Genomic DNA, 26,275 nt, shown 5'->3' with positions numbered 1-26,275 from the left:
AATAAATGTAGATTACGATGTATTTATTTACTAAAACTACATAGTCTTGAATGTTAGCCATCCATAGGCCGATCCGAGACCATGTAAGTTATACATCGTATGTATATGTACTCTATGCGTCGTAGATTTGGTAATTCGGATGCTAACAACCTCGGAACTGGTCCAGCTGGACTCGGCAGACATAGGTAATTCGTTCAGCTTGCCCCGCACGGGATAAGCCGCCATTCTGGCTTGAATTGTAGATATAGACCACCGAGCCCAGGAACGTGGCGCAAATGGGGGTATGGACCTTGCAATATTGATCACAGGTCATGTTACCCCGCAAATTCTTTTTTAGCCCTGGTGATCAATATGTGGCGGGTATTCTCGCTGTTTCGGTTGAGAGTGGATCTCAACGTTGAACAGATAAGTGCGCCGTGGTGAGTCGAAGGGATGACAAGGCTAAAAGAAAGAGACACCCGGAAACCGGGCTCGCTAATCATAGCGTGCACATATATATTAAGAATGTCCTGTGGTATTTAGAGTGAAGTATACGATGTTAAGAGCTACCTAGGTATGTTGTAAAAGTTATATACAGAGATAGCGATGATGCAATGCGGAGAACCTTGACTCTTCACCGCCTCGGCCTGACCAACCAATCCAACCGCAGGGAAATCATCTTATCAAAAGTAAATGCCCTAGAGGTCAAAGAACACCCCCGATATCAACTTGGAAGTTCTAGACTTCTCTGTATAATACTTTGGGAGGAACTCGATATTTTTAGATATCTTCTACAATATACCTTCCAAGGTTTGATACTTGGATGAGATGATCCCTGTACAACTCAATGTAATGCTATAGAAATGAGGCATTATTTCAAACCAAATCTTGGTCACTACATATGTAATATGAGCTATTTGTAGGAATAAAAGAAGAAAAATGCCTCAACATTCAGATCGAAAATCAAGGCCTTATGCTGATCTCATAGGCGGGGCATTGAATGCAATGGATCGTCGTAGTTGGCTCTTCTATCTGGCCTGTAATGATACAGTACCAGTACGTTACGCCCATTATCTGTTGCGGTCAGAGCACGTCAGGCGTGGCAGAAAGAGCATACATCATCTCTCTTTCCCAAAACTTAGTTTCGGAATTGCTTCAATTATCTGCTTTGCAGTTTTTGACTGTTTTGATTGCATGCTTTGACTGTCGTTCCAATTGGATTGAAACTGGTTCTCACCATATCTGGGTAAGCAAATCATTCTGTATGCTCTTATCAGTTGCATGGGCTGGCCCGTCTGCTCCTGAAAGTCTTGCATCAAATTAATGCATATCCAATGTGGTTGCGCCAATCCCTGCAAGTCGATTGGGGCCGTGTACCCATTGGCTTTTAGCCCGCACAGGGCCAAGCATATTCGTGGGGTATCCGGTTGGGCTGCTGCTGACCTGTTAACAGCTCCCAGAACTTCGTCATGTCAACCCAAGCTGCTCCGACCATCCCTCCTCGACCGGCTCGGTCTCCCAAACCGCCATCGTCGTCTTCTTCGTTAGAAATGCCCAAAATACCGCCGCGTCCGGGCAACCGCCGCAATGATCGTTCCGTTTCACCCTTGCGTGATAGCTATGCACCTTCCCCGTTCAATGAATGGACCGGTCCTAGCATGGGCCGGACCGTTTCGAATGATCTGCCTCCACGTCCTCCAAGTGTCACGATACCGTCTCTCGGCGAGGAGGGTATCGAATATGCGGATCTCGACCCGGGAAACGTGTCGGATAACCACCACCACCAGACACCTGCGGAGACTCGCAATGTTAGCAGTGATCTTAAGATCCATGCACCGAGACCTTCGTTGCCGATATCAAGTGCTGAAGCAAAAGTCCAGGCTGTCACCCGCACTGATTCCCGACAGGCTGCTGCGGCAGGACTAGGCCGTGGCGTTTCGCCTGCTCGCGAGGAACCAGAACGCTCAAGTCGTTCACTACATTCCCCAACGGGTGGCTCACGCGCTGAATCTTCAACTGCATCCAATGAGCGCAGACACTCTTCTCATGTCGGAGAGGAGCAGGGGTTCCGCGTGCCCATGTATCCCCATGCCGGTGACGTTCAGGCACCATCCCCCAGCCCGTACCTCGAACAAGGCTCGCAGCGGTCGAGCCGTAACCACAATCGCACTCGTAGTGCTCGGGACTCTTCCCTACCCCCTGGTAGTTACGGTTTGCACGGACATGGTGTTCAGCATCCCGATAAGTTTGAGAAGGCTTGGTATGAAAAGCATCCCGATGAATTCGTGAAGGAAGAAGGCCAATACGGCCCTGGTGTCGGTACTCCGCGTCCTGATTGGGCAATGAGTAGCGACGATCTGAACAAGATTGTTCGAAGCTCGGCCCAGACCGGTTCAGGTCTTGGTGAGTATTTTGAAGTCATCGTGTTTTTTGGCTGAAGGCTAATTGCAGTCAGGCACTTCCCCTGCCGTTGTGGGCACACCTGAAGAGGAAGTCGGGTATATTGCGTCCGACGAGTACATACATCAAATTGCTTCTCCCTCTCCTGACGCTCGAGACCCTCGATTCGAAAGCCAGCCAAGTGTTGAATCGCCACTTCGGCAGATGAGTTTCCCTTCAGAAGCCACGCAGAAGCAAAGCACCGCAAGCCCGTTGCGCCAGCGCAGGTCCAGCTCCCATGGACATCACGATAGTGGCGTAATCCATGTGGATGATCCGATGCATCCTTTGCACCACCCGGACGGGTTTGCCCCAACCCCCGCACTGGAAGAGGATGAGCCGACATATGAGAATGCCGTGGAGGAGGAAGAGCCAATTTTAGCTGCCGATGAAGTGCGCCCTGAGTCGGCGTACTTACATCCCGCCATCTCGCCAACATTTGATCGTCGGGCAAGTTACGAGGATGATGGCCGCAGTCGAACCCCCAGTGTCTCGCACAGTCGTTCCAACAGTCGATCTGCAAGCGCCCAAGGCCAATTCCCCGTGCTGACCCGCTATGATTCGCGAGAGGATACGCATACACCTCTCGAAGACGTGGAGGAGTATGAGCCGTTGTTCCCCGAAGACGATGCTAAGAAAGAGAAAACCGTGTCAGCTGCAGATCGTTTTAAGAAACGTCCCGACACACTCAAGCATAGATTCCCTAGCCAGGATATCTGGGAGGATACCCCGAACAGTCTGCAGCTCCATGCTACCGTCACCACTCCAGATCTGCCTAAGCGAGACTCTTCTGAAATCTTCGAGACACCCGAGCAAGAGGCCACACGCAGGATGCAGAACACCAAAGTCGATTCTCATCAAGTGGCTGCCCACATCCTGGAGGGTGAGAGCGTCAAGGATAAGGTCCCCGCGCGACCAGACACTTTGAAACAACGTTTCCCCAGTAGAGATATTTGGGAAGACGCCCCCGATAGTCACCAGCTGGTGACCAGAATTGAGCCCGCAAAAGAAGAATTGAAAAGTCCGGAAGTGCCTTCCAGGCCTGGAATCCCCCCGCGCCCGCAAAGACAGCCTCAGTCTATCTCACCGACCGAGAAGCGCCAGCCACCAACAATCCCAGAGAGACCTAAGCCCCAGGTCCCTACCCGTCCCGCTAAGTCCAGCTCCCAGGCCACAACAGGCACTACTGAAGCCCCGAGAGAGGCTCCTGCAGTCAAGGCCAAGCCCGCTATACCCGTTCGTCCGGGTGGAAGCAAGATCGCAGCTATGAAGGCAGGCTTCCTCACCGATCTGAATTCACGTCTGCAGCTCGGTCCACAACAGCCCAAGCCCCAGGAAAAGGAGCCCGAAGCGCCGGTTGAGAAGCAGCCTCTGAGCGATGCTCGCAAAGGAAGAGCCCGTGGCCCAGCACGGCGCAAGCCAGCCGTCGAGAAACCCACTTCCAGGCTCCCCACTATACCAGAGATTAAGATCACGGAAGCTTTGAATATTTGGCAGGTCGGCCAGGATGGGAACCTGGTTGTTGGGACAGGCAATGACGAGAAGAAGCCTTCCGCTTCAGTGAAAGAACCATCTGTGCCTGCCGAAAACTCAATGGCCCCCTCACTCGCCAAAAACACTGCCGGCGAATCTGTAGACCCAACGCCTGAATCTCCCGTTGTGGAGGACGTGACCTCGCCCGTACCCACAACAGCGGATGTGCAACCTGTACAGACTCCAGCAGAGACCAAGGAACCGGCTAAGTCATCTCTAGTTCCAACCAAATCAGCCGACAATGAGGAGGAGGAAAACGACATGGAAGTGACAAAGTCCTCTGAACCTGCGTCTGAACATGCAGCTGTTGCCACGGCGATCACTGAGTCTACCTCGACTCCAGCTAAACTGGATGGTGCCCTGGAAGATATGACTGCGTCGGCTGACGGCAAGAAGGAGTCTGATGGTAGCATTCACCCTGAACAGTAGTTGGGTGTATGGATTGGTTACCCCTCGCTTTCCTATGATGTCGCCTATGTCCCACTCCTGCTCACCAGCTCTCCAGATCACACCATAGGTATTCCTTTCTGCGTTTTTAATGATTGATTTATTACTTCATTCAAATTCCAATATCTTCTTCCTCCTTCTATGTAGACGACTGTAGTATTCTGTAGTTCAACAAATTGATATATCACCAACATCACCGACCTGCTATTTACATGGCTTGTCATGAAGGGGACAACATAACAAATACGTATGTGTATTAAGGCTGCAACATACCCTCGGGATCCAACTCGGCGCCCCGCAAGGTAGAACTCCCCTTCTGCAAGTGAGGCCAACCAAAACACCAGACAATTACAAAGACACAGAGCAGTGGTTGAACGGCTCTTATACTAGTTAGTTCTCCCCGTATCTATATATGGGCCGAGATCAAACAAAAGCCTCATCTCTCAGGCATGAGTGCATAAAGGGCAGACACTCCATCGTAGTATATCTTACCTCAAGTGAAATATACTGTGAAACATATCCCGAAGCAATTCACATCCAAACATTGTAGATGTCTGACGATCAGTTACCATCTCCGGGTTGAGCTCAGTTTGGGCTCGATGGCCAATGTGACGTGATTGCCCCCACGTGACCACCTTTGACAGCCGCGGCTCTCAGCCGAACTTAAAGAGACTCCAACCTCCACTTAAGGGAATGGAGCTCCTCTCTTCTTGCGCTCTGGGGGAAAATTCAAGACATTTGTTTGCTTCGTCAGCTTTTATATGGTTCATCTCTACATTCAGAAGATGCTGAACCCCATTCTTTGTCTCTTATCGAGCTCGATTTAGATCATTATCGCACTATCTCTCTACATTTCTCATCGGCCCTGACTTGCATACCCTGTCTCCACTACGATGGCGTCCGTCCCGGGATATTCTGCAGCAGGCAGAACCAGATCGCTAGATGACACCACATCCGCCAATTCTGATGAAAACACCATCTCCCAAGAGAGCGTCTCACCTCAAGATGAGCCGATGGAGGACACCGAAACCGTTTTCTTGAATAAGAGCGTATCAACCCCGACCCACGGATCGGATATTTCCAGCAAATCACTCAGTCCATCATCAAAACCCTCCCATACCTCGGATGAAGATGAACCGCGCAAATGCTGGATTTGCTATACAGATGAAACGGAGGACTCGCCACTGAATCTGGAATGGCGGTCGCCTTGCCCTTGTGCCTTAACAGCCCACGAGGCATGTCTTCTTGACTGGCTTGCCGACATGGAAAATCCCCGGTCGCGCAAAAGCAATGGTGGCGGCGTAACAATGATGTGCCCTCAGTGCAAGACGGAAATCGTGGTCACTCGCCCGCGGAGCTATGTGGTCGATGTACTTCGACTAGTTGAGCGTGTAGCAGGTCGATTGGTTCTTCCCGGCATGATGTTCACAGTGGCCGGCACTGTATGGGCCGGGTGCTGCGCGCATGGAGTTTACTCAATGTACCTCGTTTTCGGAACCGAAGAAGCCAAACAGATCATGGAGGAGACTATGGAGGGTCCATGGAATCCCGGGATGAATATCGGGTTGCCGCTTATTCCGCTCGTCTTAATATTCTCACGCACTCGGTATGCCGAAGGTCTTCTCCCGGCCATTCCGGTTCTTTTCTTTGCTGCACATAACCCGGGGCAGGAACCCGACTTCGACTTGTGGCCACCAACACCGGCTATGACGTTTGCCGCGCTGCCATACGTGAAAAGCTTTTACGGGGCGCTTTACGAACGGTTATTCGGTGGCCTAGAGCGAAAATGGATTGCCGAGGTACAACCCCGCGCTGCGGAAGAAATCTTGGATGATGCGCAACAGCAAGATCAGGCAGAGGGTCTCAACCGGTTCGGTGATAATGGGAATGGACAGATATTGATGGAAATCGACCTTGAGCTGCAGATGGGAATGGGCGATGGAGATGAGCCGGATCCTGAGGCCCTTCCCGTTGGGCAGGATGAAGATGCCGATGGCGCCCCTAACGGAGTACAAGGTGCTGGGCAAAACAACAACCCACTAGGACTTGGGCGGCGACAAAACGAGATCATCGCCGATACCAGCAATCTCGCTGATGTTGTACTCGGAGCACTCATCTTCCCAGCGGTCTCAGCGTCAATGGGTGGCCTGTTGAAGTATCTTCTACCTAAGTCATGGACATCCCCAGTCATGGACCGGGGCCGCCTAGGACTACTCCAGACCCGCTGGGGCCGCAGTGTTGTTGGTGGGTGTATGTTTGTTCTTTTGAAGGATGCACTGGTTCTTTATTGTCGCTGGAAGCTAGCCCAAACACACCGTCGCCGCAAGGTCTTGAACTACGATCGAACTAAGAAACACCATGCCGCAAAGCGGTCCACTGGATAGCTTTGAGCAGACCATTTCTTTTCTCAATCGACTTCGGTCACTACTCTCCTCTGCTTATGCGCGTCGACTGCATTCTATGGCGTTTATGGCATTCTCTTTAACGGCATTCTCGGGAAATTTCACATATTATGCCTTTGATGATTCTTGATACTGCTGAATACCTCTATATCTCTCTATTCGACAAAAAATATCAAGTCATGATCTCTGCTCAAAAGCCATGTATCGATCTTTATCTGTCTGTACCTATTATCAATCTCAAGACTGGCTTAATTGGCTACATAGTCATCCCGCGTAGAAATCTATTTATCAAGTATATTAGATTGCTCTAGCCCTGCGGTTGGATAATCAAATTAATCCTAAAAAGAAGATGAAGCACAAATACGTCGCAATTAAAGATGCATGCAGCGGTAATATTAGTATCAACAAGCGCGCGGCTAAATAGGCGGACAAGATTCTGCCGTCAAGGAATTATTCCCCGTGGAACTCAATTACATCGAGCCCTTCCAACTCATACCACCCAACCGACAACCATCACAATGAAGTCCTTATCACCAGCCCTCGCGTCTCTCGCGAATGTCTTCAAGATCCCCATGTCAATGACGCCGGTCCGCCCATCAATTTCCCGGGCGTGCCACGAGACCCTGAACCGCCAAACACAACAACCCGGCCCGGTCACAGCAGCCCTGCAATCAGCACCATTCTCGACGACAAGCGCAATGGCCGCGAGAAAGGGCAACGGCCCTGTAGTTGACAAGCGCATTAGTACGTGGCATACCCCTGCGCCGAGCTCTCGCCCTCTCACGCTCGTCCCGAGTCCCGAGCCCCCCAACCAAACTAAACACGTCTTGTGCCCAAGGCCAAAGAAAGAAAATGAACCAAAAACTAACAAGCGCTTTCCAACCCTTTAGCTCTAATCCGCTACTTCCTCCACCACCCTCTCACCCCCCGTCCCCTCCGCTTCTCCCGCAACCGTTACCTCCGCCACTGGACCATCCACCGCGCCTGGCAATTGTTCCAGGCCCAGCAGCGCCGCAAGCACGAACTTGAGATGATGCGCCAGTATCAGAGCATGCAGGATGCGTGCGAAGAGCTGCGCACTGGTGCGGGCGATGGAGGAAAGCTGTTCCGTGTCTCGATGAACAAGAAGGGTATCTTCACGGATATGTTCCCTATCGAGTATGCTCGCATGCAGACCGAGTCTCCTCCTTCCGATGGATGGAACCATGATTGGAAGAAGCCTGGTCAGAAATAGAGAACTCGATGAAGAGGTTCTCTGGTTGGCTTGTGGCTTTTATGTTGGTTTGAAGATTCATTGGACTGGAAGGCCCAGGCTATATGTATCATTTTGGCGCTATGTAACATATGCATTTCTTTTTTTTATATTGATATACTAGTTCGCATTTCAGGCTCCATAACACTTTATTCGAGTTGCACATATGCTTTTCCTGTGCGATATGCTCTGACTCTGTACGGATATGGAGTATAGGATAGGTCTACAGCGTATGGGGTACCGAAAGCAGATAGTTGATTATATGGTACCCTGAGGGGGTGGTGAGCACAATGTATGAGAAATGAGCGCTGAAAACAAAGGCACCAGAATTACTACATGAAAAGAAAAAAAAACACAATGAGCGAGATCGCAATGTACTTCGGGGAATTGAGTGATAAGAAGGAGGGGAATCCGGAGTTGCACGTGCATAAGCATCAGCCAGAAAGACGCAATTGATCAAAAAAGAAAGACGTAAGAAAATACCTGCAAGGGAAAAGGCACGGCTGAAAATAACCGGAAAGCAGACATCGTACCCAGATCAATCGACCGGGTTAGCACAAGAACCTCCCAAACACCAGTGATGCATGATACAACGGGGCGTCGATTGATATCTTCATGGTTGAGACCAAGTATCAATTAACTTCCCAAGTCAACAGAAAAACCGCGCGCTGGCAGAGAAAGAGTCGGCATTTTGCACATCCCAAATTGTATCATCAGATAACCACGCAGCAAGATGATTTGCGTTTGTCAAACGTGAGCAATGCAGCACGGGTGGCTGCCTCGAATACATCGTCAACACCCTCGCCCGTCAGAGACGAGCATTCAAGATATTTGCGGGCTCCAATCGACGTTGCGATATCACTGCCCTCTTTTGTCGTCACGAACTTGAGTGACTTCTTGCGCATTTCTTCGATTGCCAATGGGTCTTCGCGAAGGTCTTTCTTCAATCCAACCAAAAGGATCGGCACACCGGGGCATCGCTCGTTTGCTTCGTCGATCCACTATACCGCAGATCAGTACCACTGCCGATTCACTGCCGATTCTGGAATTTATCTGAAACTAACCTTGTGTTTCACATTCTCTAACGAATCTGGAGTATCCATCGCGAAGCCAATCAGGAGGACATGGGCCTTCGAGTAAGCCAATGGTCGCAAGCGCTCATAGTCTTCTTGTCCTGCTGTATCCCACAGAGCCAATTGGACTGAACGGCCATCGACACGACAATCCGTCACGTAGTTTTCAAATACCGTTGGTACCTAGCGGGGAGGGGAGATGTCAGAGATGTGGTTGGGACGGGGTGTATCGAGGTCGAGAGTACTAACATAATGCTGCGATATAATGACATGTTAGCCACTTGACTCTGCTTCCAGGGGTCTCTTGTAGGGCTCAAGGATTAAACTCACAGTTGGGAAGTACCCGAGGGTAAAGACGCTGAGCAAACTGGTTTTTCCACATGCACCATCACCAATGATCACAAGCTTCCTATCAAGAGAGTCAAGTTAGTACATGCGAACACAATTTTGCCTTCAATCCCACCGGCAATGGTATCGGAAGTGCTAGGCTGCCACTTCCAATCTTGCATGATCTCCTTACCATACCGCATGGGGGATGTAAGACACCATATCCAAAAAATTGGCTGCACATACCTTCGCATCACATTATCATCCTGCTGTTGCGACATTATGAAGGTTGCAAAACCCTTTCGTGATACACAAGGGTAATGGGGAAGCGGAGGGTATTGTGGATCAGCGAGATGACGCGGAGTTCCGAGTCAGATTTCAGCTGATTACGAGAATTGGCGGACACGGATAGGTAGTAAGGAAAGACCAGCCCTGGGCAGATAGTAGTGGCCCAAAAGGATTACAGGGAGAACTTGAAGATGAATGGGTGGCCTGAAGATGCACCCAAACAGTGACGTGACGGGGTTGTTGGGGGAGGGGGGGTGGAAAGGTCGCGCTGCGGCTGAGGCTAATGATTGGGGGGGTTTTGACGTAGACACGAGAATCCCTAGGTAACCTCAAAATGATAGGGGGGTTAAAGAGAGAGGAGAAAGGGTAGAAATTGAGTGAGCGGAAGTTTGGGGGAAAAAAGAAAAACGAGGCTGAAGCTGAAGAGTAAGATAAGATGAAGGGGAAGACGCTTACAATTACTCATTAAGGCTCACGGCTAGTACGAATAGTACTACGCTCCGTAATATAATATTAATAGAAAGATGGGTATCTTTTTCGGTTTCATCATCCTATGGAGATCCTTTTTTATCACACTCTCTTGTTTTATCACCTTAGGCTTAGGAGATATTTTTAATTAGCGCTCTCCGTGTCTCACCAGCTCGGTGCTCGGTGGATCAGAGCGCTCATACTTGTTTTCCCCTTGCCCATTTACCCATTCACCGCCTAATGTAGAGGGAGATATTGCGGGCAGATCAAAGGGCGGGCGTATCAGTGATCATGTGACTCAAAACAATGTAGTGATCAGCATGAAGGAGTGAGATGTAGTTTGTTTAGTTTTGTAACCAAGGAAGAAAGGCCTGGCTGAAGAGTTGAAATAGTTGAGATCTAAACTTTATTACAGTGGACAGTTTGAAATATCTTCCTACCATCAAGATACTACCTCTGAAACATACAATTTGAGATTGGAGCCTGACAATTGAGGCATCAGCTCGCTTGCAGCGGCTATCCCGTTGCGGCGGCACGACAACCAGCCAGAAGGCTGGAAAGCCCATCACTCCATCCGTTCATTGGCGTTCGATCTGTCGTACCTTCTGCTCTGGTGTTCACTAAGCCTTGATATCTTCCAAGGTTGTTGCTCCTGACTTTAACTCATTGTTTGTTTTTCTCTGCTGGTTTGCCAGTGCTCCAGGAGCTAATCCGAAGCGCAGACACGTCGTGACCCGCCGGGATCACTGTCTTTCAACCCCCTCCTCCCGTGGCCTTATCCTATCTCACCCCTCACGTTTACCATTACGGAAGTGTCTTCTAAGCAAATAACAAAGAACGCGATTGACTCTTTGTGCGTGAATACGCCAAGGGGAATAATTCCGGTAAGTTAACACCAGATCGTGGAGTCATCGGAGCTTTGTTGGTAGGGCTCTATGGCGCTTCCGTTCTCCGCTTTTCCTCCTCATTCTACCACCCACCTTCTCTGACATTGCTCTTCTAACTCAAAGCTTGCTCTGGCGGTATTAGTATGCTGCTGAGGCAGTCCCTACAGCTTATTTCACCTCCACCATGGCGACCCATATGTCAGCAACTCCGCTTCCAGCAACCAACGGCGATACCCACGCGCGGGGTCCCCAAGGTACCACATCGACCGGATCGACCGCGATATCTGCGCCTTCTGTGAATCGCAAGAAGCAGAAACGCCGACAGAAACAAGCTGCTCGCTTAGCCGCGGAACATACCGATGCTTACGCCCCCGGAGATGCGGACTTGCTAGCAACAGATGGACAGCGCTCCTACGATGAAGACCACGAATATGACCTCGATAATCACCAACACACAGCAAGTGGCGATAATTACGGATATGCGTCACCAGAACATCCCCGCGGACCACCAGCGACAAACGGGCCCGATGACCACCACACTGCCTTGGGCGAGACCTCGAAGAGGAAGAAAAATAGGAAAGCTCGATCCGACTCCCAGAATCATGCTGATCGCAGTTCCACTCCGCTTTCAACCCCGTCCGCCACCTTCTCACACCCTCCTCGGCCTCCTCAATCCTTGCCATACATTAGTCGATTCACTGGAAAACCTATGAAAAATAGCAGCATCTGGAACCAGTCAACTCTAGAAGAACGCGAAAATATCAGGACCTTCTGGTTCGAGCTCGGCGAAGAAGAACGACGCCAGCTTGTCAAAGTGGAAAAAGATGCTGTTCTGAAGAAAATGAAAGAGCAGCAAAAGCACTCCTGCAGTTGTACAGTTTGTGGACGGAAACGAACCGCGATTGAAGAAGAGCTGGAGGTCCTCTACGACGCATACTACGAGGAGCTGGAACAATACGCGAATAACAATCAAGGTGCATTCGACGAAGGAGCTCCCATCATTCCTCCTCCTCGACTTTATCAACCACCCCTTCGATCCCCAGGGCAGCATACGAGGACGCACGGCCAGTTTCATCCGTCGCGGAGCCGAGTCCAGGAGCTACCCGAAGACAACGATGAGGATTTAGAAGAGGATTATGACGAAGAAGAGGAAGAGGATGATGAAGAGGAAGACGAGGATGAGGAAGAGGATGACGAGGAGCTTTACAGTGACGAGGACCTTGAAGATGATGAAGCTCGAGCAGCCCGGGCTGATTTCTTTGCATTTGGTAACAGTTTAACTGTGAAAGGTATGCGACAAGATCACCTGACCAACGTCATGAGGGTTTGACGTCTGACTTTGGATACTGATCGTTTTTTACCAGATGGAATTCTTACAGTTGCAGACGATCTCCTGAAAAATGATGGCAAACACTTCATCGACATGATGGAGCAATTGGCTGAACGGAGAATGCAAAGAGAGGAAGATACACAGTACGGAATAGCTGCTGCTCATCAGTCCTTCCATGGGCATAATCATGGTCCTTTAGATGATGAGGACTACGATGATGAAGAGGATGATGATGACTATGATAGTCAAGAGGAAGAAGAGTTCGACGAGGACGAAATGGTACGCGTCTACAATCTCGTATTGTTCAGACCCACTTACTAATAATATTAATAGGATGCCATGACCGAGGAACAACGCATGCAGGAAGGCCGACGGATGTTCCAGATTTTCGCCGCCCGAATGTTTGAGCAACGAGTCATGACGGCATATCGAGAGAAGGTTGCCGAACAACGTCAGAAACAGCTAATTGACGAGCTCCTCCAAGAGGAGACGTTAAACGAGCAGCGCAATGCCAAAAAGGCCCGGGAAGCCCAAAAGAAGAAAGATAAGAAGCGATTGCAAAAACAAGCAAAAGAAGAGGAGAAAGCCCGCCGGGACGCTGAGAAGGCGGCTGAAGAGGCTGCTGCGAAGGCTGCGCAAGAGAAGAAACTCGAAGAACAGCGATTGAAGCGCGAAGAGCAACGGAAAAAGCGTGATGCCGAACGAAAGGCGCAAGAGGAAGAGCGTGCTCGCAAAGAAGCCGAGAAGCAGCGACGACTCAAAGAGGAACGAGAACGTCAAGCCGAAGCTGAGCGTAAGCAACGAGAACAAAAAGAGGAAAAGAAGAGGCGAGAGGATGCCAAACGCAAAGAGAAGGAAGAGCGTGAGGCCTTTGAAAAAAAAACCAGAGAGGAGCGTGAGCGCAAAACGCGTGAAGACCAGGCGAGGAAGGACCGAGACGCAGCACGAGAGCAGGAAATCCGAGATCGTAGTGGAAAGCGCGAGCAAGTCAGAACCTCACCACCACACACTCTACCAGGTGTCATCCCATACAATCTTCAGACTCAGGCGCCCCCTGGTTTCCTACAGTCTCCACACTATCCTATGGCAACACCTATTGTTCCCAAGGTCTCGACTCCGGGACGACCTCGTCAGCAATCTCACCACGGCTCTTCTACATCCTCCCCTCACTCTCAACCTAACAGCGCTGATTCCTCTCACCACCCTTCCATCTCTCCACGTTCCATGGGTCATCAGCAGTCAGGCGCGGCTTTCGGTGCCAGACAAGGTTATCAACAGCCTCCTTTGCACCATCCTCAGCCTTCCGCTCCTCTGTCACCTCTAGGGCGCACAAATCCTTCAGCATTCGCTGGCCTCGGCGGTCTACCGTTCAACCCGCCGGGCATACCAGGAATGGGACCTCGATCGAGTCACCCATCAGAATCAATGTATTCGTCGAATGCTGGTATGATGAACCCTTTGCGATCATTCAATGGGTCTGGTGGAATTCCCGCGCCGCCTGGGATGAACGGTGTACGCCCCATGCCGCCAAGCCGAGCGTTCGCTGATCCTGGACACGGGCTTCCCTTCGCTGGCAATCATGGAGTGTCTGGGGCATTCCCTCTGCAACAAGCCGGTCTGTCAAAAGCCCATTCCAGGCAGCCGTCTCTTTCATTTGACCGGTCTCCGTTAGAGTCTGGGACTCAGCCATTCCCCATCACACGCCCAAGCCCTATCAAACGTCCATCCAGCTCCGCACAGGACCGGCAGAACAATGGCAATGCTTCAGTGCAGCGAGAAGTGGATGGCTTGAGTGCTCATCTAGGTAGCAGTGCGCTTCTTGATGACACTGATGCTACATATCCATCAAACTTGTCTCAATCATTGCCTGGTGCCCCCGCACCCGGGGTATTCCCGGGGCCAACCCGAGCGAGCTTCCAGGGATCATCCTTGTTCTCGGATCCTCTTGGGTCCCCACACAACAACTTCGCGGTTGGTTCTCCAATGGGAAACCCCACATGGAGTGCAACGCCCTTTGGAGGATCCCCTTTCCCTGCCACATGGGGACCGACCCCCACCGGAACTGGCTGGCCTCCTAATAATGCGTTCGCAGCGGGTGGTCATCATCGCCCCCACACTTCTCGACCCGTCACAATTCGCCTGTTGGTCATCCAAGCATGCAAACAGCTAAATTCGATGACCAGCCCGCAGAAGGGTGCTGGAAGTTTCCACGATGTGAACCTTGTTCTCGGCCAGGTGGAGCAACTGCGCAGTTCAGGCGAGCCATCGATCTCTTTGGATGAAATGCTTGATATCTGCGATACAGAAGGCAGTCCACAGAATGGTGGCGGATCGTTCTCTATCAAGGAAGGCCCGAGTGGGCAGTCCGTCCGATTCGAGCCCGACCCCAACAGCTCAGTCTCCGGCCATCGGGGTAGCATTGTGCCTGGCGATATCGGCAGCCCGATCCCTAGTAACAGCCACCCAGCCCCCTTCAGTGGATTTGGTGGGCCCTCCGTGCTGCGGCAGTATTCTTCGCCTCCGACTGGCTTATTCGGCGGGACTTCTCTATCCTGATCACGATTTGATGCCAACCCGGCCTTGGGATGTATCTTCTTCTCGGCCTCCTTTCTGCACTCTTGCTGGAACGACTTTGAAATGCCCTCTCATCTATTTCTCTTTCATTTCCTTTTTTTCGTCCTCTTTTATTGAAGCGTCATGGATTAACGTCATACTCACACATCTGCCTACATCTTTCTACTCGAAAGGGTTACTGCTATCGATATGGGTTCTTTATTTGCTTGGTATTTTTCCAATGTGGTTGGATGCTTTACTTTTTGAAGTATGGCATCCGGATTTGTTTTCATGTACCGTATGAGTCTGGCCTTTCTACATTATGCAGCGATATCCGTGGAGTTAGGGTTAGTCTCCCACTCCGTCGTCGTCTTGACCAATTGCATGATCGAAGGTTTCTTCGGCTTTGTTTTGTTGGTTTCCACGTAGAACTTAGGAGCGTAGAGAGAATATATCTAGTCATCACGTACTATGCGGAAAGAGTTTATATATATATCCGTACTCTAGAGGGGATTCGGTATGGTTCCGTTTTATGGATCTGATCATATTTTCAATGATTAACCAACGCATTAGTGCTACCCAGGTGCTTGTTTGTTCTACAGAAAGGAAAAACAGAACTTGTCCATGGCCAATACAAATCACGTTGAAAGGGTATGGTGTTATCCGGAGACAATGATACACTTGTATATACTAGGAATGAAAGAAAACCGAGGGGCAGCAAGAGAAAAGAGGTGGGCTTCCAGGAACAAGAGAAAGACAAAAGAGACCAAGGAAATAGTAGAGCACAAAAAACAAGTCTTGCTAGGAGGATCGAAGCAGAAATCCCACATGACACATGGCATACAGTGCTCCTTGAAGGTCCCATCTGGCAATTACTTTGGTGGATCTGTCACAATGCCTTCGTATTCGCGAGAGCGAATGTACTCCAAAGTGCGTTGGAAGTGGCGCTTCGGGCCGTCGAGATTAGCATTTGCTTCGTCTTCATTGGTCTGCAGGTTGGAGTGGATGAGTTCGATGAGACCGTTCAAGTACTTTGTAGTGACGGTCTCGTTTTGCTGGTCGAAATAGTAGACATAGCGGTTCAGGATTTCCACAAAGAGCTCGATAGAGACAGCGGCATCCATGCAGGCGTCAGCCACACGGAGGGCACGCTGGAGGCACTCGAGGACCCGTTTGCCATCGCGGTAGAGCTACAAAGTTGACGTCAGCTAAAAGATACTAAGACATTGTAATTGGAGACGAAACTTACATCTTTGGGATCATCTTCTTCGCGTTGAGGGTTCTCCACTACCCACCAGAGGTGGCTGGCGAGATACACCGCGCGGCATTGATCGGGCTTCTTGAGGAGTTTGCTTCCGTGCAGTGCAGCTTTAGTAATGAGTGTGTCATAGTTCTCCTTCGAGAACCCACGACTCCCGTGGAGGGCGCCTGAAATAATGCAGACGGCCTGGAACTGGGCACGCGAGTCACTGATCGCATCTTCATAGATCGTGAATGCCTGCGCGAAGAATTCATAGCTGACTTCCTCGAATCCAGTTTGGTCGGCAACCTCGCCGCACATGACAAACAGTCGCAGTGCGAGATCCGCGCAACCTGGATTTACGCGCTGGTATAAATTGTTGATGCTCTGGTGCATGAATCGGTATAGAGCCGAAGACTGTGATTGCCAATTGTCGTCGTAATGCTCGCGCGACTTCAGTTTGCGAGCCAATCTGATCGAGGCCGTTATGATTGCAGGGGTAGTATAGCGGATTCGTTCATTCCCATCGGCCAATGCCTTGCGCGTTGCTTGGAGAAGCTGTCACAGACTGTTAGTTATAGGGCTACAACATTTGTGTGAATTGATCATACCTTTAGCTGGGTGTCATTGTCCGATGCCTGAATCAAGTGCACAAGTCTCGCAAGCCACCCTTGCTCCTCTACCGTCTCATCGGTTTCTCCTCCCCGTCGTTGGGACTGTGACCCGGGGTATCCAGCAGACTGCTGCATGCCTTCCTTGATCAATACTCTTGCTGCCTGGAGCACACGATCGAGGTTTTCCGTTGTGGACACCAAGATCTTGTTCTTCAAAAGACTGCGAATAACCTCGCCCGCAACAGCCCTCCTTGTGGGGTATGATTGTGAGCTCAGTAGTGGCAGGTAATGTGGCAACGCTAAGGCTGTGAAGATCGAGATGTAAGATTTGAGAGGAGCATTGAGAAGGTGGAGGATGTGTTGTTGGGTTGGAGCCGAATGCAAATCGGCATGATCGGTGTATTCTGCAGTCTTTTGCGTCGCAAAGTCCAGGACCTGGTCGACGTACTCTAACCGATCCGGATAGGTATTCAATGCCAGATTGACAAGTGATACCAATAGGGCCATGGTATCTTGAATCGGCAATGCACGCGTTTTGATCAAATTGACCACTTGATCGTAGAAGATATCGTACAGCTTGATTTCTGCCGGGATACCAGGTTTAGTGTCGTCCCCATTCTCAACCTGCTTTTCTTCCGTTGGCGGTTCAGCAGGCTCAGGGCTTTCTTTGGGTGTTTCTGCTTCGCCGTTCTCAGCACCATTTTCCTTGGAAGGGTCATCGGTGCCGGCGTCCTTTGGCTCTTCAGCTTTGGTTTCTTTCGCAAGCTCGAGCCTTTGCAATAGCTTGGTGACAGCTTCTTCCTCGCTTTGTTTCCGTGCTTGTGGCTCTACTGTTGAGTCTGCTTCCCTTGCCGCATAAGAAGACAAACGGTCCATAAGACCAATGACAATCTTCTTCATATCCACGTGTGGGTTAAGTCTGGAAATGGCAGACAATAGAAGGTCCAGGGTGTGTAGGTGGAACTCATCTGGGAAGACCTTTGTGATGACTGTTGACTAAATTAGCAAATGGACCAAGCAAGAGTATTTTCCGAGTGAGAAAGAAACAAGATACACGTACCTTCCAGAAGATATTCTTGCGCGAGGACATCTCGGCATTGTACAACCTGTTCAAGAAGTGCTTGCAAAATACCCGATTTGTACCCTTCAAGATCCACCAGCTGGCTGAGGCGAACGATGTTGCTACCAACGAGTAACTCCAGTTCGCGTCGTTCTTGTATGCGCCTATCCCGCTCTCGTGAGGGGCCCTGGTGCTGAAGCCGAACCCAGAGCTTGTTCATTTCCACGAAATTCGTCAAAACAAAGTTGATCGAATCCTGCATATTACCCTCTGGGCCATCACCGGTTCCGGAAGGCAAATAATCCCGTGCTTGACCGGAGAGGTAGTATCGCAAGAACAGGCCACGGATCGGGTGTTGCACGCCGCGGCTCATCTCCATCATATCCTTCATGATCTCCTTGACCGGCGCATCTTCGACGGACATGTAAACCGTACCCACGGTGATCATCAGGTACAAGCGGGGGACGATATTGCCGGCATACTGAACGAGCTCGTATAAGTCGGCGAGGTGGTTGACGGGGTGGTTCTCCTTTAGGTAGACAGAAAGGTGTCGCAACGCATCAAAGACGGCCATATACAATTCATAATACTGCTTCGGGCCGAGACTGGGGGTTCGGAGTTCGGAGACAAGAGTCGATCTGTGGAGGTAATTTCAAGCTGTTAGCATACGAACCCATGGCGCACGTTCCGAGGTCGCTGCCTGGGGAGTTTCATGGGGAGCTCACCCGCATTTCAGCGCATCCATGAGCTTTCCAGGAGTCTCTAGGCATTTGCGCATCAGATTCGACTGCTGCCTCACCACCCCCAATGCCTCCTCGAGGAGGCGGTTCTGGTCCTCGGTGACGGGTGGTGGGCTAGCCATCATGGAAAGGATGAGGGGCGGAAGCTAGGGGGAGAGCAGGGTGAACACATGCAATGCAAAAACAATGAGCTAGAAAGTGATTGTGCGAATCAATTCATGTGACAAGAATCAAGGTGGGAATAATGGGGGAGGGGGGAAGAGCGGAAGGAAGTTGGGTGGAGGATAAGCTGCGTGACACCTCGAGACTCCCCGAGACGTCACCCCGTGTGGACTGGTGGACTTACGGCAGCGGATAGCAACTCCAGTACATCCACTTCTTATATTGCGAATGCTTTAACTTCTATATTTCTACAATTCTACAATTTTAGAATTCTAGAATTTTCAGAGGCCATCTGAGCAAAAGCCCCCAAAAAATGTGTCCTTAATACCTGCCATACGGCAACAAATTAGGTTGCCTAATCACAAAGCATGAACGTAACGAGCAACAGAATCAGCCACCTCTCTCTCCCCTAAAGATTCAATCTCTCCCTATCCAGATCCCAGTCCGCCGCATGTCTAACCCCGTCTGCTAATAGAGAATGCTCGCCTCCCACCGGGGAATCGCACTCGGGACACCGACTCGTCTCCCTGGCTAATCCACAGTCGCCAATGGTAAACGGATGCCCATTGCGACAGTAGTACCAATGCCCAGTTCCACTGAACTCTTGAGCCATTGCCGAAAGAACTTCAATGCGTTCCTCGTTGGTGATAATTGTGTAGAAGGTGCCTCGGCGCAACATCCTCTCAACGCTGCGAACTTCATCTGCCAATCCTCGTGTCTGGCCTGGGTGCGCATCGCAAAGACCTTGAGCTTTTTGAATGGCAACCTGGCCATTTCTCAAGACCATGTTCCTCTTCTCTGATGTCAAGCAATGTGCTCGTTCGAGGGCATAGAGCTGTGCTAGGAAAATATGACCTTCTACCTGCTGTAGAAGTCGTTGATGAGCGACGGCTTGGTGGATGAGGGTCTGGCAATCATCCTTGATATTCTGCAGATCAAGCTTGAAACGAGGTATAACATCACTTGGCCGTCCTTGGGAAACGAGACTCAGAAGGTCGACGAGCAAAGCAATGTCTAGGCGGATTAAGAGGGCGGTACCCTGGAGAAAGCCTTTTGTCTGTAGCACATTATCGACATGATCAGGATTGGTTGAGATTTTTTGGCGTTGCCGAGCATTTTCGATCATCTTCCGAACTCTTTCAAATGGTTGCTCCTCGGGTTTCACACGGTGCCGATAGAGATCAACGCGCTTTCGTAGGTCAAGGATTGAATTCCACCGATCTGGATTTGTGTTCTGGACGATTTCTCCTATGGCCTGGATTTGATGGTTTCGCGAGCCGGATATCTCAATCACCGCTGGCCAAAGAACCTTTCTTTGACCTTTGGTTTCATGCAATTCACGGACAAGCTGGGGAAGTTCTGTTGCAAGAGGGACATATTCCCGGTTGAGCAAGATGATCAATTTTTTCGTCGACTCATCGAGGATAGCTCGGCGAATCAGCCGGCCATATCGGGCGACATCTCTCAATGGGCCACGACACGTGGCGCATGTTTTGATGTCTTGAATAGAGAACGGCATCAATGATACCGAGATGGACACGGGCTTGCCACTGTCATCAACCTCGTAATAGCTAGCCATGTCCATTTGCGCATCCATGCTTTCAATAGTCAAGAAATGCCCACATTTGGGGAACACGCATGGGGTTTCATCCGGGTCGATTTCTTTGTACGTTTGGCCTAGAATGAAATCGACTTGATGGTTTCGGGTGTCCTCATTTCCGCAGGTTTGACAGAAGGAGGACGACGGACATTTTTCTCCACATACTGACGGGCACTGATGCCCGCAATTCAGCTTCTTGTCGCATCGCTTGGAACATGGAACATGATCACAGGGGGCTGCGCACGGCATCGAGCAGACGCTATGAGGGCACGCTGAAAGACATTTTTCTTCTGCGCAAGGAGTACACGGATCGTAGCACATTCGTGGGCACTTGGAATGGCCGCAGTGCACTTCGCAAGGAGCTTTGCATGGAGAGCATGGCTCCTCGCCGTGGCAGGGAACGCTACAGGTATGAGCGCATGTAGAATGGTTCCGGTCACACCGTTGCTCGCAATTTCCATGATTTGCTGGGATGTTCTCAGGTCCTCTAGTGACGCATCGATAACACATCCTCTTGCACATGTGTCCACAAGGCAGGGGGGTGCGGCATTGAGCTAGGCAGCGATAATCCTTTGATTCCACATCGATGTGACATGGAAGTGAAATGGTATGATTGCAGCCCGGGATCGTCTTGTCCACACGCATCAGACAGCGAACTGTTGAGATATTTTGATTTTGCCAACAAGGAAGGTTTGGCATTAGATGACCGCATGGGAGCGTTCTGTTCTTTTGATATACGTTGACCATGCACTTTTCCGGACAAGGGTCCCCGCATCGCTTAGGGCATGAATGATTACAGCCACTAAATGGTCGAGGGCAACGCTCTAGGCAAAAGACAGCGTTGTGAAGAAGGTCCGAGTGGCACTTCTGAGCGCAGGCATGTCCACAGTTTAGGCGGTTGATACAGCGCAGGCTGCAACCTCCTTCGGGAGAGAACTTTGGAAAATCTTCTGGCATCGAAACCGCAATGGGTGTATCTGGGTGACGCGGACATTGCAGCTCCAGGGCCTTTCCGATATTCTGATTTCGCTTCAAAATCTTTACGACTTGAGCCCACATGGGAACATGGATCGAGGTCTCGGAATTGCCGATGATATACATGCCATGTTGTGCTCGCGTCAAGAGAACATTGATCCGATTGGAAGTGCGTAGAAAGCCACATTGGTTGCTGGGATTACTTCGGACTAGAGATATCACAACAACCTTAGCTTCTTCGCCTTGGAAATTGTCTACCGTGGCCACCCGAAGAGTCTGTGACAAGGCTGCTTTGATCTTTGGCTTGGCCTTGGCCTCATAGTCTGCATAGCCCGCTTGATTGAGATCATCTCGATCGCGGTCCCCTACTACGATGGCAAAGAGTTCATCGAGCCTCTTTCGTAGTCGGTAGAGTTGGCCTAGATATGGAGTCAGTACCGCGATGTCTCCGTGTTTGTATTCACCTTGTTGAATAAGATGATTGACAAGTGAAACGGTCATATCGACCTCATAAATGTTCCAATGAGAGGTCGACATGGCATCGGCATCAGATCCTCCCTCTCGCTGTCGGTGATCCAACCAGAATAATCTTTTCCGCATCCCCGCAATCTCCGGATACTCCGAGACAGATGGAGCATCCTTCAACTTTGGATACAGGGTTTCACGGATCAATTGAGAGATGGATGGATGCATTCGTCGCTGTGTTTCCAACGTGCTGAAAGGAGCTCCACAATCCATGGGGCTTTTGTTTGAGCTCACCAGTCTTTCAAACAGGGAGATATCGAGTGAGTATTGCGCACCACCCCGAGGATTCTCGCTAGAAAGATCGTAATTTTGGACTTGAGGGCGAAGTTGTTGCTGATCACCAATGAGGATTGCATGCTCAACAGAAGGTATAAACGCCGTAAGGAGATGTGATTCAAGAACTTCACCAGCCTCCTCGCATAGCATGAACTTGCAAGGAAGCCTCCGAAACATATCCAGTCTGCGAGCAAGTCCTGCTGTAGTGGCGCCGATGACGTCTGCTTGGGACAGGCAGCGAAGGTGCATCTCATCCTGGACGCTATCGTACCCCTGTTTGGCGGCCCTGTGAGACGAGATTATTTGCCTAACGCTTTCGTCCAATTCTGCCCGGCAATCACGAACCCAGCGGTTGTAAATATGCTGTCGTTCTGTTCGAGACATCTCAAAAACACTGGTTTCCATGAGTTCGCCCACAGGCCGTGCACGAGTACTGTCCTCAGGTGCTGAATCAAGCCAGGAATTGAGTGCTGTCTGGGGGCTGTTGGTTTTTACTCCCAATAAACTATCTGCCTGAACCAATGAAAACAGCTGATCGTGGTGCTGGGGATCTGTTCGCTGGATATAGGACTTGAGACGAGCAATGGGAACTTCCTTTTTCAGATCAAGGGCGCGAAAGTCATCCTCACACAATGAGAGTCTCTCGGCTGTGTACCATCTTTCTTTCTTCTCCATCTTTGTTCTTGCTGTATCTTTGGCGACAGTCTGAAGGTTGAATCTTTCCAGCCTCTCCGACTTGGACTGGGATCCAATACGAACGATTTGCGATGTCACATTGTTGTCCAGTAAAGCCTCAAGAAGTTGGTCAAGAGCATGATTGGTATATGTAACACATAATATGGGGCCTAACTTTCCTCTAGCTGCCTCTTTATTTGTCAGTAAAACTTTGACAAGAGCCACACCAGTGTAGCTCTTGCCGGTACCAGGTGGCCCTTGTATCAAACCAAGCTTGCGCTTCAAACAACTGATCAATGCATGAGCCTGTGCGCCATCCAGGGTTGAATGATCTTGTACATATTTCACGTCAGATGGTTGATTAACGCGGACGAAGAAATTAGTGTCATCCTTCATGAGGCAGCGGAGGTTGAACGCAAAGCCAGGCTGCGAAGCATATAATGGAGGGGCCATATCGGATATGTTAAAATTCTCAAAGACCCACGGAACAAACAACTCCGAGAAAGGTAGGTTTCGGGCCACTTTCATTGATTGAAGTGCTTGGAGCGCCGGTTCAAAGGCTGGAAGAATGACCCCTGGGAACTCCACCAGAGACATAGTAGGCTTCTTGGGACTAAAAAGGTCCAGAACGACTTGGGCGTTGGTATACCGAGAATCAACCAGCATCAACATAACCGAGCCTCTCGTGGGGCTCTTCCACAATGTCTTTGGTTCTGCCCTGTTCTGTTGGGGGGTGTGATCTTGTGGGAGGACGTTATCCCTTTTACGCCTGGGTGACATTTCACGATGTGTGACAGTGCAAAACAATACCACATCCTCTTGAATGATTAGGCAAACAAGCGCACCAGGCTGTAGGCGCTTTGAGTTCTGCCACCACATCTCTCGGGCCATGGGCGTGTAGTTTGCTACAGCACCAGGCTGAGGGAAGTCGACTTCGAAGTAAAGACCCGAAAGCCAGTTGAACTCGAGATTGACCACCAAGGACTTAGGATACACGAACTTGCGCACTTGTGACTGCTGGGCACGCGGACTTAGTTCGTGGTGGATTGCATCTCTGAGTTGGCCAACGGTGTCTTCTCGCAACAACCGAAAGTTTCGATCTAGCAATCCGTCGATGCCATCAATATGCCACTGAAGTGGGTTATTGATGGGTAAGTACTCTCCTCTAAGGCTGCGGATTTCTTCGAAGCTAGGCATGATCCTGATCTGGCAGATGTCGTCAAAGTCATTGTTGTGTCTGCCCCCGGGACTCTCACGGTTGGCGACAAAAGCAACATTGCTTTCTTTCTTGGCTTTCTTCTCTGGCGTGCCCGTTGGGAGCGAATTTCCAGTCTCCATGCGCTGAAGAAGACGATCAAGGTGCAGCCTAGATTGATAAAGTCTACCGCTAATGCCATGCTTGCTATTCATCGAGGTGAACACAGTTTCAAATCTCTGTGCAACGGCATGCAGGCAGTCCTGGATAGGAGCCGTAGAATTTAGGTCCGCAATGCGAGAAAACGTGTGCAGAGATGCCTCCAGTAACATGGCACTGCCTTCATTGGTGGTGTCGACTTCGAGAACCCCACAGATGAAATTGAGCCATCGCGCTGCTCTGGATCCGTCGATTCCAAACAAGATATTGTAGATTGTGCCTACTACCTGCTCTAGTGCCAGAGAGGAGAGAACCTCGGGATTTGAGATTGTCTCTAGAAATGGTAGCACCTGAGTCTTGAAAATTAGGTCTCTTGTTGCGGCATCCATGTCTTCGAAGTTCTCCTCGACAAGGTCCAAGACGAGGCGCAAGCCGTCCTCAGTCGCAAATGTCCGGATAACTTCTTTTCGTATACTGGCGTCAGATTCAATCAGTTCCCTCGCCTTCCGGAAGATGGTGGTTTTCTTCCCAGAAGAAGGACGAATGAGCGCCGCGCGTAGGGGAATGCTGCCATGCCATGCTCGAAATGCTTTTTCTGGATTTGGCAAGCCACGATCTCGTCGGGGCAAGGGCTCAGGGCGTTGGATCTGGCTAGTTGGGATTTTTGGACTGCGGCTTTGGTCATTGCTCACATGAGCAAATTTGCAGTTCTTCCATCGGCAATTGCCTCTGGCGAAGTCGCGGCACATCCTTTAATAGGTTATATCGATTAGCATCTTCCGCAAAATACTTGGAGCATTTTCCAAATATATTCAGATGTTTCTCAAATCGCTTGCAGTGCACTGGAAAAATAAGGGAGATCTAAAACACACCTTTGGGGGTCCATGATCTGGTATCATTCCCTGGTCAAGTGCTTGGTGGAAGGAAGATTCTCGAGAGGAATATCCCTAACTGGGTAATATCACGAGAAAATGTGATCCGTGAAGGTCAAGGCGGTTTAAAGCACTGCAATAAGCTGCTTTCTAATAGTTGTTTGCTGTGAGATATGCAATTGCTGGGTCGTATGAAAGAGTATGACGAAAGCAAGAGTGTGAAGAGGAAGGAATATAGCTATGTATATATGTATATATTCAAAGTTGTCAGGTGCTAACGCGCGGTCGTCCATTTACATAAGTTTGCTGTAGTACGCAGGTAAGCTTCTTTCGTTGTCATCCTTTAGGCATATTTACCATTAGCTCTTTGTTTTTGACAGTCTATCTGATTGATCTGCTCTGTCAAGTTATGGGGCAAAGCAATAGCGAGAAAGCATGCAGATCACTTTACTTCCTATCTAAAAGTGGTCAATTCTCTTTTTTTCTGTCTATGTACTTACCTTTGTAGGTACCATCCTGTGCTCGAGGTCAAACTCTTAACATTCTTTTAGCACGGTTCCAAGTTCTCAAAGACAATCCCTTCCTAATCTAAATAAGATAACAGGCGTATATATATCGCTAAAATTGTGTGAAAGTAGTATAAAGAACACGGAGTATACGTCGAGGATTAGCCTTTATATTTCACAATCCAAGCCCTATTAAGCCCTAGTAGTGGATATCGAAGGTTAAATTATTAAATATGTACCCTAAGTTAGTCGAAATATAAGTAGAAGTGAGGCAGATTACATATGTTTTCAAAGAGCTATATACGTTGGATAGGATGCACTTATAATTGACAACTTGATCCGCTCTGTACCTACCTAGGAAATTGCTTACTACGCGTAAGGCAGGGTGATTACCTAGGTATTATACTAAAATTAGATCAATTAGAATCTCTAATTAATTAGCTATCTATCAGTAACAAGTACATGTATGTTTACTACCTTGGTAGTATAAAAATACCAAATTGAAAATGGTTATATATTGTATGGGGTACAGGTAAAACCCAATTGTCGCAGGACTAAAGCTCGTAGGATATAAATGAATTCACGTTCTCGAGGGCCGGAGCTATATCTATTACTAGCCAACAAAGACAAAAGCCATCTGAAATGATGAATATACGAATAATTGCTTATGAACCGTAATAAAACAAGAAAATAATGCT

General features: G+C 49.7%; 8 protein-coding genes across 8 annotated transcripts; 4 read left to right on the top strand and 4 right to left on the bottom strand.

Annotated features, from left to right (window-relative positions):
• Positions 1–1,448: 1,448 nt before the first annotated feature.
• On the top strand, positions 1,449–4,380 carry N7487_002638 (Aim21 family protein; the record flags this gene model as incomplete). Its single annotated transcript, XM_056870385.1, has 2 exons — positions 1,449–2,382; positions 2,435–4,380. 2 exons carry the CDS (start codon positions 1,449–1,451, stop codon positions 4,378–4,380), a joined length of 2,880 nt encoding a protein of 959 aa, XP_056735169.1.
• Positions 4,381–5,291: 911 nt separating this feature from the next.
• On the top strand, positions 5,292–6,782 carry N7487_002637 (RING finger domain protein; the record flags this gene model as incomplete). The annotated part of the gene is made up of 1 exon (XM_056870384.1): positions 5,292–6,782. The coding sequence occupies one exon, from the start codon at positions 5,292–5,294 to the stop codon at positions 6,780–6,782; it is 1,491 nt and encodes a 496-aa protein (XP_056735168.1).
• Positions 6,783–7,318: 536 nt separating this feature from the next.
• On the top strand, positions 7,319–8,034 carry N7487_002636 (mitochondrial 54S ribosomal protein mL40; the record flags this gene model as incomplete). Its single annotated transcript, XM_056870383.1, has 2 exons — positions 7,319–7,544; positions 7,691–8,034. The coding sequence occupies 2 exons, from the start codon at positions 7,319–7,321 to the stop codon at positions 8,032–8,034; spliced, it is 570 nt and encodes a 189-aa protein (XP_056735167.1).
• Positions 8,035–8,765: 731 nt separating this feature from the next.
• Positions 8,766–9,733, bottom strand: rho2 (uncharacterized protein; the record flags this gene model as incomplete). The annotated part of the gene is made up of 5 exons (XM_056870382.1): positions 8,766–9,053; positions 9,117–9,308; positions 9,375–9,380; positions 9,456–9,534; positions 9,699–9,733. The coding sequence occupies 5 exons, from the start codon at positions 9,731–9,733 to the stop codon at positions 8,766–8,768; spliced, it is 600 nt and encodes a 199-aa protein (XP_056735166.1).
• A 1,546-nt stretch (positions 9,734–11,279) lies between these two features.
• N7487_002634 (uncharacterized protein) lies at positions 11,280–14,981 on the top strand (the record flags this gene model as incomplete). Its single annotated transcript, XM_056870381.1, has 3 exons — positions 11,280–12,384; positions 12,460–12,704; positions 12,759–14,981. The coding sequence occupies 3 exons, from the start codon at positions 11,280–11,282 to the stop codon at positions 14,979–14,981; spliced, it is 3,573 nt and encodes a 1,190-aa protein (XP_056735165.1).
• An 869-nt stretch (positions 14,982–15,850) lies between these two features.
• N7487_002633 (vacuolar protein sorting-associated protein 35) lies at positions 15,851–18,757 on the bottom strand (the record flags this gene model as incomplete). Its single annotated transcript, XM_056870380.1, has 5 exons — positions 15,851–16,168; positions 16,228–16,776; positions 16,830–17,821; positions 17,893–18,530; positions 18,618–18,757. 5 exons carry the CDS (start codon positions 18,755–18,757, stop codon positions 15,851–15,853), a joined length of 2,637 nt encoding a protein of 878 aa, XP_056735164.1.
• A 446-nt stretch (positions 18,758–19,203) lies between these two features.
• On the bottom strand, positions 19,204–20,391 carry N7487_002632 (uncharacterized protein; the record flags this gene model as incomplete). Its single annotated transcript, XM_056870379.1, has 1 exon — positions 19,204–20,391. One exon carries the CDS (start codon positions 20,389–20,391, stop codon positions 19,204–19,206), a length of 1,188 nt encoding a protein of 395 aa, XP_056735163.1.
• A 191-nt stretch (positions 20,392–20,582) lies between these two features.
• Positions 20,583–24,948, bottom strand: N7487_002631 (uncharacterized protein; the record flags this gene model as incomplete). Its single annotated transcript, XM_056870378.1, has 2 exons — positions 20,583–20,881; positions 21,315–24,948. 2 exons carry the CDS (start codon positions 24,946–24,948, stop codon positions 20,583–20,585), a joined length of 3,933 nt encoding a protein of 1,310 aa, XP_056735162.1.
• Between the last annotated feature and the right edge of the window lie 1,327 nt (positions 24,949–26,275).

This window comes from Penicillium crustosum (assembly GCF_028827405.1).
Source record: "Penicillium crustosum strain IBT 35664 chromosome Unknown utg000001l_segment0_segment0, whole genome shotgun sequence".
In the NCBI taxonomy this organism is placed as follows: domain Eukaryota; kingdom Fungi; phylum Ascomycota; class Eurotiomycetes; order Eurotiales; family Aspergillaceae; genus Penicillium; species Penicillium crustosum.
The sequence above is the reverse complement of the archived record's forward strand: the minus strand, read 5'-3'. Positions and strand labels throughout refer to the sequence as shown.